Below are 15,149 nucleotides of genomic sequence, written 5' to 3'. Positions count from 1 at the left end.
CCCCCGCTGGCCCCGGGCCGGCGCCGCGGGTGCTGGCGCAGGTGCCCCTGCGGGGCCGGTTAGCGGTCGGAGCTGGCGTTTGTCACCCGCTGCCCAGCGTGGGCGCCCCGCGGGGTGTGAGCGCTCCCTGGGTGCCCTCCTGTGCCGGCCGAGAGCAGGAGCGGCGGCCGCCCGGGCGTTCCAGCCCCCTGAGGGACCCGTGTCCCTTTCCTAGGGGGTGGGGGATCCTTCCCGTCGTGCGGTGTTGGGAAAAGCAACAGGTAATCGTGGACTTGAGGGGATTTCTGCCGCTCTTTGGTTTTCGCTGTCCCTAGAGGAGGCAGAGCTGCCCCTTTGTGCCGCAGTGCAGTTCTGTGCTCCTCAATACCAGAGAGAGATGGAGGTCCAGTGGAGGGCTGTGGAATTAAGGGTCTGGAGCATCTCTGTTAGGAGAACAAGGCTGAGGGAGTTGGGCCTGTTCAACTTCGAGAAAAGACTGCAGGGAGGGAGCCTCAATCTGTGTGAGTAGCTAAAGGGAGGGTGTGAGGAGGATGGACCAGGCTCTCCTCGGTGGTGCCAGCAGTGAGACTAGAGGCACAATCTGATGTGCAGGAAGTTCCACCCGAACGTGGGGAGCAATAGCTTTGCTGTGCAGGTGAACACGAGCTGGAACCGACTGCCCAGAGAGGCTGTGCAGATTCTCTTACTGGAGATAGTCAAAAACTGCCTGCACACAATCCTGAGCTGTGTCTTTGGGATGACCCTGCTTGAGCAGGGAGGTTGGACCCGATGACCTGCTGTGTTCCCTTCCAGCCTTACCCATTCTGTGATCTGTGGGTCAGGCAGGGCTTCTGCAGTGTTTAGATGGGATGGTACAGGCTTCTTATGCACTGGCTGCAAATGTCTTAGAAGTTGTGAACTTCAGGCATGTAGTCTAATATGGAGCATCTGGCTCTGATAGTGCCCAAAATGTAGAGCACCCCACTGCTGTGTCTCAGGCTGGGCTTCTGACTTCAGCCCTCTGAAATATGTCCCTTTAGTGCAATAGATTGTGGCGTACTTCCTTCATGGTTATTAACTGCTAGTGTTAATTTGTAGTTTTATTGCTATTTTTGTGACATCAGTCAAAGACCTCAAGTGTTTTCTTCCTCTTCTTCCCTTTACTTCTTCCCCTATCTTGTAATCATCCTGCTCTGATGTCTTTGCTTTACCTCTGTTTGGCTGGCTGGGTGAAAGGCAGGGTTATAGCTGGGCTGGGTCCAGAGTGTTTAAAGTGGATGTCCCACAAGACAGATGGGATACTTTCCCACCTTACGTGGATACCAGACCAGCAAGGGCTGCTAGAAAGCCAGTGATGTGGGTTTGGTGACAGCAGCTTCATTGTGTCGGTTCTGGATGAGCCAAGCTGTGACCAGCCAGGTAGGGAAAAGGGAAGCAGTTGTGGAACTCCATTGCAGTGAATACTGTGGAAAGATAGGCCATTGATTAAGTTGGAACATGGGTGAACATCAGTGGATGCAGCTTCTGCCTTCCTATCCTTTGATGTGCACAAGGTAAGTACTTTTCTGCTATAACATGTAGCAGTCCTTGTCGTTTTATACAGACCATTTGGGGCTTGCATTTTTCTTTCATGCTCTCATTATGTGCGTAACAATTGCTTGTTACGATTTGTAGTGATCCTTTTATTATTTTTATAATTTAATCTGTTTTACTTTTATTTACTCCTACTTATAGGTCCAGTTTTTATTCCTAACTGTATACTCTTACTTTCCATGATAGCAAAGTTTATTTTTTTTATTAAATCAGTACTCTTGATTGCTCTTCCTAAATGACTGTTGGGTTCTTGCTTGAATTATTAACTTGACTTTGTCATCACAAGTTTCCATTAACATAGTCTTACTTTACATTGCAATATACTAAAGTATATTTTATTCTTTATTTTTTTTATTCATAGTTCTAAAATATGATACCTGATCCGTTAAAAAATGCATTTGTTAGCATTTGTCATTAATGTCCATTGTTGCCTTCTCAGTAGTCTATTCCATATTTTAATATGGAGTGATGTATGTTTTTGCCAGTCTAATTGTTTCCAGTATAGCATTGCATACTTTAATAACCTTCAGATAGGTTGGATCAGCTGCTTTTCCTTTGCCTTGAATAGTTATTCCCAAACTGTTGTTAAAGTTAGGATAAAGTAGTGTTGAAACTGAAAGCAATGGCTTTTTCAATTGAAAACTTAATGTAGAAAATTAGGGGTGCCTTGGTGCAAGAGTTTTGGGAGCAATTAATGTAAAAAAAAAAGTCAAAAATATGAAGATGACATGAAGCTAAAATTCAAATACATGTCATTTGCTGTGTATTTTTTTGTTTTAATGTTGATTATTTCTTCCTGTGCCATTTAAAATATTGTTTCTTGTAAAATCTTATTAATGGGTTCCTTGTGGCTGTGGTCAGTTTCTCACTGCTTTTGCTTTTTTGTACTCATAGAAGGTTCTGCATCCTCTGATATTTGTCATAATTTCTGAGGGTACTTATTACAGTTTGTCTGTAGTTCCAGTTTGTTTGTGTACTAGCTCTTTAATAGTTTTGAGGTGCAGACTGTTGTCTTTTGCCTTCCTTATAGTTAGATTGCATGAAATTATTTTGTTCTGTTTTCCACTCTTATGATCTCTTTTCTTTAAATGTTCAAATAGTTTAGCAGTGGAACTCATAGTCCTCGTCGTAGTTTGGATGTTATTGATTACAACATTTAAAGTTTATGTTTCCCCTTCTTTTTAGAGGAAGATTTTAATGGAATAGCAGATTCAATGAATACTTGTCTTCATGTTTGGGTGATGGATGCCAAGAGCTTGCAAATCAAGTGACTGTTTCCTGGTTTGAATAATTTGGGCATGAAGGGATGTTTCTGTAGTAAACCAAGAGTAGCATAGCAAAAGGTATGTAAACTGAATCATGAGGTGTGTTTGCTCCTTGATTTCCTTGTGTGTGGTATTAAGCTATATAATATAAAGTGGATATGACAGTTTTGCTTTTTAAGCATTTTGTAAATACTTAATGGGCATCATCATTGTAATAATAATAATAGTAATAAAAATCATCAGTAATAACCATCATCATCCTTGTCTTCTTGCTCCTGTAATATTTGATAAAGAGGTACCTACCACACAAAATTTTTGCAAGAGTATCAGATGGGAAGTTTATTGCATTTCTGCATTTGCTTTTAATTTTGTTCATTCCACATAATGGAAAGTGATTAATATGTTTTTTCTTTAACCTTTAGGTGCTGTGTAATAGAAAATTAATGAGGGGATCATAAGACACTATTTTATAAAGCAGTCAACAAATATATAGACTAGAAATTAGATATTCTTTGTAATGATGTAGGAAATTTTGGTGTCTCTTATAATAAATGCTGTTCTCTGTGATGCTTGGTAGTATAAGCTGTCTGACCTCCTGTCACCTGAATTCAGGCAGTAGTTTGACCAGAACATTAGGCTGACACAAGGAGACTGCTCAGAGAAGCATCTCTTTCTCCACAATGACCCGAGCATACAGATCTGCTTGGTGAAGTGGTTAGGGAGCTCACCTAACCAACGTTAAAAGAAAGAAGTTTTTTTCCTGCATTACTTTTTAGTAGAATCAGAGACTTGAGGTGGTTTATTATTTTGTTGTGTGAAGAGCAGCTTGGACTCAGGGGGATGAGAAAGAATGAGAAGAGGGAAGAAACTGCTCTTTTACATTGCAGCACGAGTTCTCGTGACTGAAGTTGTACTTTAGCAGTCTTTATTTTGTTGAGTTCTCTGTAGATTCTTCAAGTAACTATTCTTAAGACATTTACAGAGAGAGAGCAAGACCACTGAGAAGCTCTGGGGGAGCCTGAGGGCTTTGACAAGAGGGTCCCTGGGGTCCTGGGGTTCTGCACTGCACAGCTGGACCTGGCTTTCTCACAGACTGTCACCTCCTCCAGGAGATCATGTTAGGAACTGTTAGGCTGACCTGTATGACTTCTCTCTGGATCATCTCTCCCCAGGGAGAAGGAAATGCTTGTTGTCATTACCTGTATCCTTGACTAGCAGTCTTCTGGCCTCCAAACCCCCAGTGTATTTAGACATGTGTTAGCAACTTTGGGCATGCTGTGTCTCTAATGCTGGTCATTATTTCCTGCACCCCACACATTAAAAAAAAATTTTTTATAAATAAGCAGCCTATTCTTAGGCCATGTGTCATGCAGTGATCTCTCTATAGGAGTGAATGTCTGAATTTTGCTTGAACTGGTGCTGTGCATTAAAGTTGATTGCCATCTTTCTAAGAGGGGGGATCTAGATTAAATTCCAGCAAACAAAGGAGAACATGACTCATTTCAGAAAAGTTTTGATGTCAGAAAACTGTGCAACTGGTGTTTGTTTTAGCCTGTTTTAGGTATTACTAGTAGCTGACTTAATACTGACAAATAAAAAGATTGTGTATTGCATTTGTGTAAATAGCATCTTCCTTCTACTTAAGGTAAGTATGTCAACCTGTGTTTTGTATAGGGCTTTGAGTCTGTATGGGTGAAAAACTTTTATGTACTTTTGAGAGAATAAAAAAACCATGTCATAAGCGTATGATTACAGAAAATACGAGATTTTTATACATTTTAGTAAAGCTTGTTACTTTTGCAAGATTCATTTCAAACCATTCCTGTTAGTGCTGGAAGTCTGTGCTTTATTTATTGATTTGTAGAGAAAATTTATATGTGTCCTCTCTATAGAGGGAATAGGTATCCTTTATTAGGAGAATTTTGTTTACTGTGTGTAAGAAGCAGCACAGGAACAGTGTTATGAATCTAAATTTTCCTTTATTCAAATTTAATGTGTTTTGCATATTGATTTTCTCAGCTTTTGTCAGCCACAAATAATTAATACACTTTGTTTTTGCCCATGCAACTGGCTTGAATCAAACTTATATTGATGCTGCTGATTATACTATGTTAGTTATATGCTTTTTACTTACTGTCTGGAATCTTCAATTCCATTGCTGACCAAAAACAATTCTAGCAAGTATTCCAAAGTCTAATGTACCAAGGAAAACAGAATAAAGGTTGATTTTATTTTTAATCAACACATTCAATTGATTAGAATAATGAAGCTGTGTTTCTTTTATTTTGATGCATCTCTTTCATAGTAAGCGTAGCCTTAAATTACTGAGTTCAGCAATTCAGTTCTGGAAAAGTATTTGTTGCAATGTTTGCTGTGATTTTAATATTTGTTTCACCAAAGTAAATAATTTGGTATGTTTGTGCTATCACCTGTGGGTATGTTGTAACCCAGAAGACTGAAACCTATATATTTCATTACTTTATTTTTCAGTACTCATGGGTAAGAGAAAGGAAGAAAGTGTTTTAAATCCTGGGTCCCAGAAAAAGCAGAGAAAAGAATACACAGATGTACATAGTGATGAGTCTGATGAAGAAGAAACTTTAGAGCTCTCAGCTAATGGCAGTGCCTCTTCACAGTCGGTAAGTAGTTTAAAAAGTCATAGAGATGAAGATATAAGAAAAGTTCTGTGCTTATTGGAATAAATGTCTTGGATGTAGGCATCAGAAATCAAACTAGGGATACTGTCTGTAATGGGGACTTCTGCATGAGGTTATTCTTACCTTATTTCTTTTGGATCATGTAGTTATAATAGTGGATCATAAAATAACAATATTCTGATTTAATAGAAGGAGTACTCGTTGTCAAATAAATTAAGGAAATTGATTTTGATAAAACTATGGTATATTTTGTTTATGGTTGTAATAAAAGCAGACATGATATTTGGAAAACTAATTATTTACTAAAAGAAGTGCCAAATACTTGTGTTTTACATAGCTGACACTTTCATGTGTCTAAAAAAATCTAGTGTTTGAAATGCAAATTTTGATGGAAAAGAAACTTGAAAACAAGTTAATTATATTAATTATTTATATATTTTTATGCTTTTCTTTTAGTAGCTGAATTTTAGTTTGATAGAAGATTTTAAAAAAATTATTTTTGAGGTTGCAAATACTATCCTGTGTATTCAAACTGGACATTAGGAAACATTTCTTTGCCAGTGGTAAGACAATGGACCAGGCTTCTCTGGGGGGCTGAACCTGTCTGAGTGTCAGGTGTGCACCAAAACCACTCTGTCACTGCCCTTCTCTCCTGGGCAGGGGAGAGAAAATACAACAAAAGTCTCATGGTTGAGATAAGGGCAGGGAGAGATCACTCCCCAGTGACTGTCATGGGCAGAACAGACTCACCCTGGGGAAATTACCTGAATTGATTTACATCCAAATCAGTATTTGAGAGATAATGACAAATTAAGACAAATCTTAAAACGCCTTCCTTCCACTCCTCCTTGGCACATCTTCACTCCCAATTTTCTTCTCCCCCCAACAGCAGAGGGAAATGGGGGCTTCAGTCAGTTCATTACATGTTGTCTCTGCCATGCCTTCCTCTTCAGAGGGAGGACTCACACTTGTCCTGTGCTCTAGTGTGGATCCCTTCCACAGGATGCAGTCCCTCAGGAACAGGCTGCTCCACATGGGTCCCCCCTGGGGTCACAAGTGCTGCCAGGAGCCTGCTCCAGTGTAGACTTCAATAGAGTCACATCCTCCTTTGGGAATTCACCTGCTCCAGCATAAGACTCTCCATGGGCTGCAGGTGGATTTCTGCTCTGATGCCTGGAGGACCTCCTGCCCCTCCTTCACTGACCTTGTTGTCTGCAGAGCTGTTCCTCTCAAATTCTCACTCCTCTCTGGCTGCAATTGCTGCAATTGTAATTTCCCTTTCCTGACTTATTCTGGAGGCACTAGCACTTGTGCTCAGCCTTGGCCAGCAGTAGGTCTGTCTTGGGGGCAGCTGGGGAATGGCAATGGCTCTGTCAGAGGTGGGAATGCTTCTGGCAGGTTTTCACTGAAGCCACCCTTGTAGCTTCCTGCCCCTGCTACCACAGCCCAAAGCCAGTAGAGCTTCCTAGAGTGGTGGTTGGTGCCCCAAGCCTGTCAGTATTTACAAGACATTTGGACAATGCCCTTAATAACATGCTTTAACTATGTCAGCCAACTGTGTGAATCTATTGTCTTAATATTTTACATTGTATTGATGGTAAGTTAATAATAGGGAGAACTGAAAGTTACTACGTGTGTGGGATCAGCTTTGGTAACTTTATTTTTATTTTACTACATAACTGGTCTGTAGCAAGTGACTTTGCACATTGTCATGAAACCCTTCTGTTTCCTAGGGGCTTGTAGCAACTGATGTTTTATATCACTGTCGTTTCAATTCTCATTGTGTTTAAATATATAAACTTAATCTCATTGAAATGCTGACATAATTTGAGTTTTAATTGTTCATTCTTTAGCCTGATGGTGAAGTTGGGATAATTGAAAGTATCCAGCTGAAGAATTTCATGTGCCATTCAAATCTGGGGCCTTTTCAGTTTGGATCAAATCTCAATTTCGTCGTTGGAACCAATGGAAGTAAGTATTAAATACATAGAGTCTTTATCAAAGAACACTTCTGTTAATAATGTAGAAGGTGTAATTGTTATTTGAAAAAGAATTACTAGCCATCTTTTAGGCACGGACAAGGATTCACTTTTGAAGTGAGGTACCACACAGTTCTATCCCAGTGTGTTAAAGGCTGGTGAATTAGGTCTTAGGAGATTTTTGAAAAGATAATATGAATATAATTTTTTTTAAATCTAAATAATGCGTAAATTTTTATTTGAACTAAATTTACTTGTGTGTTTATTATTAAACGCACAGTAATTGTCCAAGTGCCTGCAGTGCCCATCACTGAATTTGGAGGAGCTGCAGTGATTGTAATGAGGAGTTGAAGTACTGCTAATAGTAATGCTGAGCTAGATCTGAAGCACACTGAGTAACAACCTGCTTCCTTATGGTTTCAGCTGCCCAAGGCCATCCAAAATTTTCCAAAGCAGTTGCAGTTAGCCTGGAGGAGGGGAAGGTGTGTGCTCTCTAGGCTGAAAGGTGTAACTGTGAGCAGCTGCCGCTAGATGGCAAGCGCAGCCCAGGGGTGAAGGTGGTGAGTGTTAGGGTCCTGTCAAGTATCATGGCATTAGCATTTCTTATCTTATCTGCCATCATTTTAGAGCCCTTCAAAAGGATAGCCTTAGCCCAGGCCCCAAAGGTGATAAACACCAAATCGGGGAGCGCATGCTATGAGGAAGGTGTTACATAATGCAGCTCTGAGAACCAGCGTGCCTCTCAGAGCAAATAAATCAGCATTGTGATCTGCAGCTATTGAACTACTGTCATGAATGCTTACAGAAAATTTGTTTTAACATACTCTAGTCAGTTATTTAAACCCTTATGAGCCACGCATTGGGTACCAGAAGAGACTGTTGTCATTTAATCCTTGTGGCAGCTAAATGCCATGCAGCTACTCACTCACTTCCCTGTGTCCCCCAGTGGGATGGGAAGGAGAATTAGAAAAAGATAAAACCTGTGGTTTGGGGTAAGAGCAGCTTAATAAGCAAAATAAAATAAAATATCATAATTATTGTAATGAAAAGTAGAAAGAAAGAGAGGAATAAAACCCAAGAGAAACAAGTTATGTGTAATACAGTTGCTCACAAGCAGCCCATCCCTGAGCAGCAATCAGTGACTCCTGCAAAGCATCCCCCAGTTTATGCACTGTGCATGACATTTTATTGGATGGAATATCCCTTTGGCCAGTTTGGGTCAGTTCTCCTGTCCGTGCTCTCTCCTGCCTTGTGCACCTCCTCATTGGCAGAGCACAGGACACTGAAGATTCCTCGACTTTGCTGCTTAGTAATGACCAAAACATGAGCATGTTATCAGCATTATTCTCATGCTGAATCCAAAACACAGCTCTGTACAAGCTAGTAGCCAGAAAAGGAGCACTATTCCAGCTAGCCCAGGACAGTATGGGGCACATATAAACTATTATAGGAAAAGAAAATGATGCCTTTTTATACGAATTCCCTTCTTCTGGAGAAAGAATTTAAAAAATTAAGCGTAATTTTTGAAAGAGAGCTTAAAACTTTTCAGGTAGTTAGATAAATGGTAATGTGTATTTGATTTCTTTTGTTGGATACATGTTTTCAGTATGCTTTTAAGAAAGGGGTGATTCCTTCTTTCTGACCTATGACATGTTGAATGCAAATTGCTGAATAGAAGTAACAGAAATTTGTCTCAGCACGTTAGGTTTTTTTAGGGAGAACCTTGAAAATGGCAGATACTTTATTAGCACTATTTTTATTTTCTATGTTTAATAAGGACAGAATTTGGACTTCTAATACATGAATATATAAACTGTCAAAAAACTGATATGGGTGCAGTAGGAGTTACATTATCTTCTCTTTAAAACAAGTTCAATGCTTCAATTACAGGTGGAAAAAGTTCTGTATTAACAGCACTAATTGTTGGACTTGGTGGAAAAGCCACTGCAACTAACAGAGGTTCCTCATTAAAAATGTTTATTCAAAAAGGAGAGACGTAAGTAAAATTTTAATCTTAAAGTTGCCTATGTAGTTTGGCAATTGTCAATGAGGTTAGCTTATGAATTTTTCTGTTTACACTAGTTTCTGCATCTTATGGGACCCACCAGACTTGAATAAAAAACATAACATTGAAGAGACTATATTTAAGAATATAAAAAACTCCAAACCTTGAAAACAAAAAACATCAGAAGTTTTACCACTAATATACCTTATTTCTGAATGTTGTAGTTTGAAACCAACTGGAAATTAAACTCCAAACAGCTGGTCTCTTTCCCCTCCAGTGAGAGAGGGATAAAGGTAGAGATTAAAGGTTGAAATAAAAATGTGCTGAAAAAAGCCATCAACAAGATAAGGAAAATAAACACTAACAACAAGAATACTAATAACAACAGTGTATAAAAGAGGGTGATTATGAGCAAAAATGTTCACTGAGTCTGACTCAAAGTGACAGCACCACAGCCCACGTCATGCATCTCCTGAGACAAAAGAAGAAAATGGTAAATGGAAGTGTCTGTGTCTGTTGTGAAAAAAAGAAACCACGGTGGACAAATCATCCACACTCCCTTCCCAAGCCAAGGCAAGAAAAACAATTGACACACCAACCCCACAGTAGGACTGGAGCCACCCCACTGCTTCACTCGCTGTCCACTTTCCCTGGAATAAAGGAACAAAATGGTGGTGATGCCTTAAGTTCTAAGTTTCTCTGTTCTGCTTGAGGGTGCTTTTCCATTGTGCCTGGGTGATGAAGACAAAACAGTCCTGTTCCAGCTGGGGACTCAAGGACAGTTCTTCACACTTAAGGCCATAAGTATAAACAATGTGAAAGAGGAGGGCGGGCCAGCAAGCAAGCAAGAAGGATGAAACCTCATGATTTGAGACTATTAATTGGACAGTTGATGCTTGCATGCAAATGTCTATAAAGGTGTGAGATCTTGTGACCAAGCCCTCTTTTGCTTCCATCTTGGAGCCATCCAGGCAGGGGCCACAACTGTGGCACTGGTACTGCCAGGGTGTGGCCCTTGAAGGGCTCTCAATAAATACCCATTTTATGCCCCTTAACTGTGTAGCCTCTGTTCCAAGTCCTCTAAGTATCAGTGGCAGTTGCACTTTGTGTTCTCCTTCTCTTCTGGCTGAAGCTGTGCCCCCAAGGATGATGTGTGGGACATAGGCTCTGGGCTCTGCCCCTCACAGTAATGGCAAGAAAGCTAACTGTGGTGCCTGAAACTGGAACACTGAACTAGCTAACATAGTGATATGTCCTCTGTATTCCCTGCTCTTGTGTATTACTTCCACTCTGTAATTTAATATCCTACAGAAAAATTGAGTTCACTGGAAAAATTCATAGGTGACTAGTTATTATTGATTTGCAAGCAGTGAGGTTAATTATTTTTCAATCTTTCTGGTGACATGAGTGAATATACAATATAAAGACCCTGACTTAAAACATGCAAGAAATGGATTCATGCCTGCTGTGAGAGTGGGGATAACGTGTTTAGGGAAACCAGTAAAAAGATAGGAGGTTTAGGAGTTTATATTTACATGAAGCTGTTACTCAGAGTCCCAGCCTTTTCCTTTCTGAGGTGCTTAACAGTAAAATTGTTGGTAGTACTTGCCTTATGTGTATTAAGCTAATGTTTCAGCACTCACTTGAGAAACAGGAAATAGGAATTTGGAAGTGAAATCACATCTTTTCTAGAAGAATGCCTTAAGCATTCTGCTACAGATGACTTTGATTAGGCTGTGGAAGCCAGACAGCTGTTTTCTACAGAAACCAAACTACCAAACTACCACAAACCAGCTTGATTCTGCTATGTAAAATGAGGGCACTCAGATGGGAAAATGGAAGAAATCTTCTCTGACAAATATTTGCTTTTGGTTCACTATGTAGGTGAAGCATAGGAGGTGCAAGTAATCAGTGTATGGCACGAGTGTGTCTGTCATGGTTATGGAGAAGAGGGCTGGAGTTTCTGGCAGTGTTTGATTCCAAATCACCCACATGATGGCAGGGCTATGATGTCAGCATGAGGAAGCTGGGGCCAAAAGCAGCTTTTGCTTTTGCCAGGTGCAAGGAAGGGGGTGTGTAGGTTTCAGAGTCAGCCTAGCACACTTTGCCCCTCTTTACCACTGGCAGGCTGCCTTGGTTTAGAAATAGATTTAGGAGAAAGCACACGGGAATGAGTGTCTCCTCTAAAGAGAATGGTTTCAGTAATCCCTTAAATACCAGTGGGTGAAAGTGAAAAACCTCCATTTATTAACTAACGAAGTGCCCACATGGCACGAAAAAAGAATAAATGCTAGATATTGAACTTTCAGAGCCTTACCCGCACCTTACACACAGCAGAATAAAAAACCTCAGAATGCCAGGGGAAGAAATGAACAGGCTGGCTGAATGGCAGAGGGGGGACAAAATTGCATCTGGCTTTCGTCTCAGGGAAGAGGAACAAGTTCATGTAGCAGTTTGGGCCAAACAGATGGGAACCTGTTGAACCTCTGGTGTTGGTCCCCTCCTCACAGTGGATGAAGCTGTGGATGAAGCTGGTGGATTTTGGTGTCTTTTCTCTTGTTGATTCATCTTTGCCCAAGGTTTTGGGCTGGCTGGAGTGGCCTCCACTGCCAGTCTCAGTGGTTATCTGATCTCGAACCAAAACCAAGCTGAAACAGCTCAAGAAAAAACAAAAATCACCCACCTGCAGAAGGATTGCTGCTGCTGTCCCGGGGAAAGGTGGAGTGGGGGGGTAAAAGCTAAAGCTACTAAAAAGTGGAGTTAGCTAAGCCGCAAAGGAACCACCGCTCTCCACAGCACCCAGCAGGCTGGGGAGTGAGTCTTTGAACGCAAAGGAGCCCCCAAAGGCTCCTGTACCTCCTCTGGACCCACCTAAAAGCCACAGCAGCCGTTTCTGGGCATAGAGCAACCAATCAGGAATGGAGCAGCATCATAAAATCAGCCCAAGGCACAGCCCCTTCCTCCGAGCCACGGCGTTTCTGGTTTGGTGCTGAAAGACAGCACCGGCAAGCAAGATGCCACTCAGAGGAAGAGGAAAAGGGAGGGAACAGCAGCGGCAGGAGCAGAGCCCAGGCAAGCTGTGAGGAGCCCCAGCCGCAGCCACTGTGACTGCAGCACTAGTGCAGCACCAGCACAGCACCCCTGCAGCACCAGCGCAGCACGACCGAGCACCAGTGCAGCACCACTGCAGCACCGCTGCTGCCAGAACTGAGCCCCAGCAAAAGAGTCCCCTGCCCTGTTTCAGAGCCTTGTCAGGTCCCACCAGGTTTTGTCTAGTCCCTGGTTCTCTGGTGTTTTTGGGCTAGGGAAGGGGGCAGTTAAGCCATGAGCATCCCTCCTGTAGTGCCTTTGTTTTCTCATGTACCACGTGGCCCAGCACGAGGCCAGTTGCCATTCTGCCTTTGGCTGGGAAACCATGCCAGGCTCTGTCTTGGGGAAGCATTTTTGGTGGTGAATGCTCTTCTGTGGGTAAAACACTCTCTGTTTTGTATATTCTTATTAATATTGTGGACTTCAGATTCTGCAGTAAATTGTGATTCTGTTTTACAATCTCTGCTATTGTTTCCTCCGCTATGGGAAGAGGGTGGAGGAAAGGGGGTAGCTTGAGTGGGTTTACTTTTCCTGCTGGGTTTTAAACCAGCAGTGTGTCTAATGCTGTTAGGGCTCAAACCAAATCAATACATGTTCTTCTGGTTGGTACTATGACTGACTACAACTATGCAGCTGTGACCTATAGGCACATGACAATTTGTATGGAAAATTAATTGTTTAGGTTTTTTTGTTGTTGTCTTTAGATTTGAGATTAATTTCAGTTGTCTTTTTAAATTATTTTGGGGTTTTTTTTTTTAGTTCTGCAGATATTTCCATAACGTTGCGAAACCAAGGAAGAGACGCGTTTAAACCTGAATTGTATGGTACCTCTATCACTGTGAATCAGCGCATCAATCAGGATGGAAGCAGAACTTGCAAACTGAAAAGCAAATCTGGTTGGTGGTAGTTTGCTTTGTTGTCAGTCTTAGAAGTTCTCTAAACTTCTTCATGGCTTTGAATGGCCTTGATGTTAGTAAAGGATGATGTTTCTCTTTTCATAAAATCATTCAAGGATGTTGATAAAGTCAATTTTTTTTGTTTTTACCCCAAACTAAGAATATTTTAGTATGTCAAAAGCATTATGTAATTATTGATATGTATTATTTAGTATGTTAGGTGTTACATTATGTATTTGTTTTTACAAAAATCTGCTTGTATGATGAGGCTGAACATAGTTTTTAGTCTTTTTGGAGGTTTTATTGAATTTACTGATTTATCTAAATTCTGTCACAGAGAAGAACTTCAATTAGAAGTCTTTCTGTGCAAATGCAAATATATTGAAAAAATAATAATAGTTTTAAAAAAGCCTAACCAATGTTTCTCATTTAGGACTAAGTCTGTGTTGCAAAAAGATTAATCTCATTTTTTACATTTTACATTTTCGACAGTGGACAGAAGACTGGGGCATTTTACCTATTGATATTTTTAATTTCTTTTTTTACCACTAGGGACCATAATTTCTTCAAAGAAAGAGGAACTCATAGGAATATTGGATCACTTTAATATACAGGTAGTTTGTTGTAGTGTTTAAATTCTGTACAATTTAAGATGACATCGGCATGTGATGTTACAGTATTTCAATTAAAAAGAAATGTATGATTCCTTAAAGGAGAGAGTTTCACCTCTTCCATGTTATTTAAAGATCAAATTCATCAGCAAAAGGAAAATTGAAATATATACCTCATGCAATGCAGAGTAGGATTCTGTCCCAGACAGATAAGTATTTGCTGTCATATGTGAGCTGTGAGTCATGTGTCCTGTTGGTAAAAGTCTTGACATACGTAGGTTTCTTTTGTATCTGGAGAGTTTTTTTCTGCTGATTATTTCAGTTCTTGCTGTTTCAGAAATTTGAATGTGATTTTACTACCTAAGTGATTAATAAAATATCGTATGAAGTTTAAAATATTCAACATACTTAGAATTTCAAATAATAGAAATTTCAGTTAGTATGTATTGATTTTATTTTGTCTGTAAGAATATATGAGTCAATTCATTGCATGTATTGCAATACTTTGATACAACAAGAATTTCTAATGCTGATTTTGTTAAATAAAGGAACTTACAGGCACTGTTTTTATAGAAGTCACATATCCTCTTGGAAGCAGTTCCTTAGTTGTCCTTGCTGTGGTTCTATTTTTACTTGATATAGTTGGATTTTTTAATTTTCTGTTTCTTACTGGTTTTGTTTGGGTTTTTTTAAGATGAGAGAGGATTAGCAAACTTGATTTCTGAACCTTAGCTTATTATTAAGTTGCAAGACTGGAAGAGATTGCTCACTGTCATGGATTTGCAGTTACATGGTAACTTGTAATTAAAAAAAGACAAAAATGATTTCTTTTTGCAGGTAGATAATCCTGTGTCTGTTTTAACCCAAGAGATGAGTAAACAGTTTTTACAGACTAAAAATGAAGGTGACAAGTACAAGGTAAGAAAAACAATTTAGCATAGTCATAAAACATTAAAATACTGATTGCAGATTTTTAGAGCATTTGCAAAAAAACTCAAATTCCACAATTTTAGTAATTTGTTCTGGGCTCACTCAGGTAAGTAGCTAAATACCATACAACCACTTGCTCACTTC

General features: G+C 40.1%; 1 protein-coding gene across 3 annotated transcripts in view; it reads left to right on the top strand.

Annotated features, from left to right (window-relative positions):
* SMC6 (structural maintenance of chromosomes 6) overlaps nt 1-15,149 on the top strand; it is a 37,732-nt gene that overhangs the window by 271 nt on the left and 22,312 nt on the right. The window contains exons 1-8 of one of the 3 annotated variants that reach the window (XM_033055371.2): nt 158-1,532; nt 2,758-2,915; nt 5,328-5,476; nt 7,348-7,465; nt 9,364-9,469; nt 13,328-13,464; nt 14,017-14,078; nt 14,913-14,993. In XM_033055371.2, the coding sequence (XP_032911262.1) occupies nt 5,333-5,476; nt 7,348-7,465; nt 9,364-9,469; nt 13,328-13,464; nt 14,017-14,078; nt 14,913-14,993 (648 nt within the window). In that variant the 5' untranslated portion in view covers nt 158-1,532; nt 2,758-2,915; nt 5,328-5,332. Of the gene's footprint in view, nt 1-157; nt 1,533-2,757; nt 2,916-5,327; nt 5,477-7,347; nt 7,466-9,363; nt 9,470-13,327; nt 13,465-14,016; nt 14,079-14,912; nt 14,994-15,149 lie in introns of those variants that run through there. The other 2 variants (XM_033055373.1, XM_033055372.1) reach the window with 2 other exon arrangements.

This window comes from Catharus ustulatus, chromosome 3 (genome assembly GCF_009819885.2).
Source record: "Catharus ustulatus isolate bCatUst1 chromosome 3, bCatUst1.pri.v2, whole genome shotgun sequence".
Taxonomy (NCBI): Eukaryota; Metazoa; Chordata; class Aves; order Passeriformes; family Turdidae; genus Catharus; species Catharus ustulatus.
The sequence above is the reverse complement of the archived record's forward strand: the minus strand, read 5'-3'. Positions and strand labels throughout refer to the sequence as shown.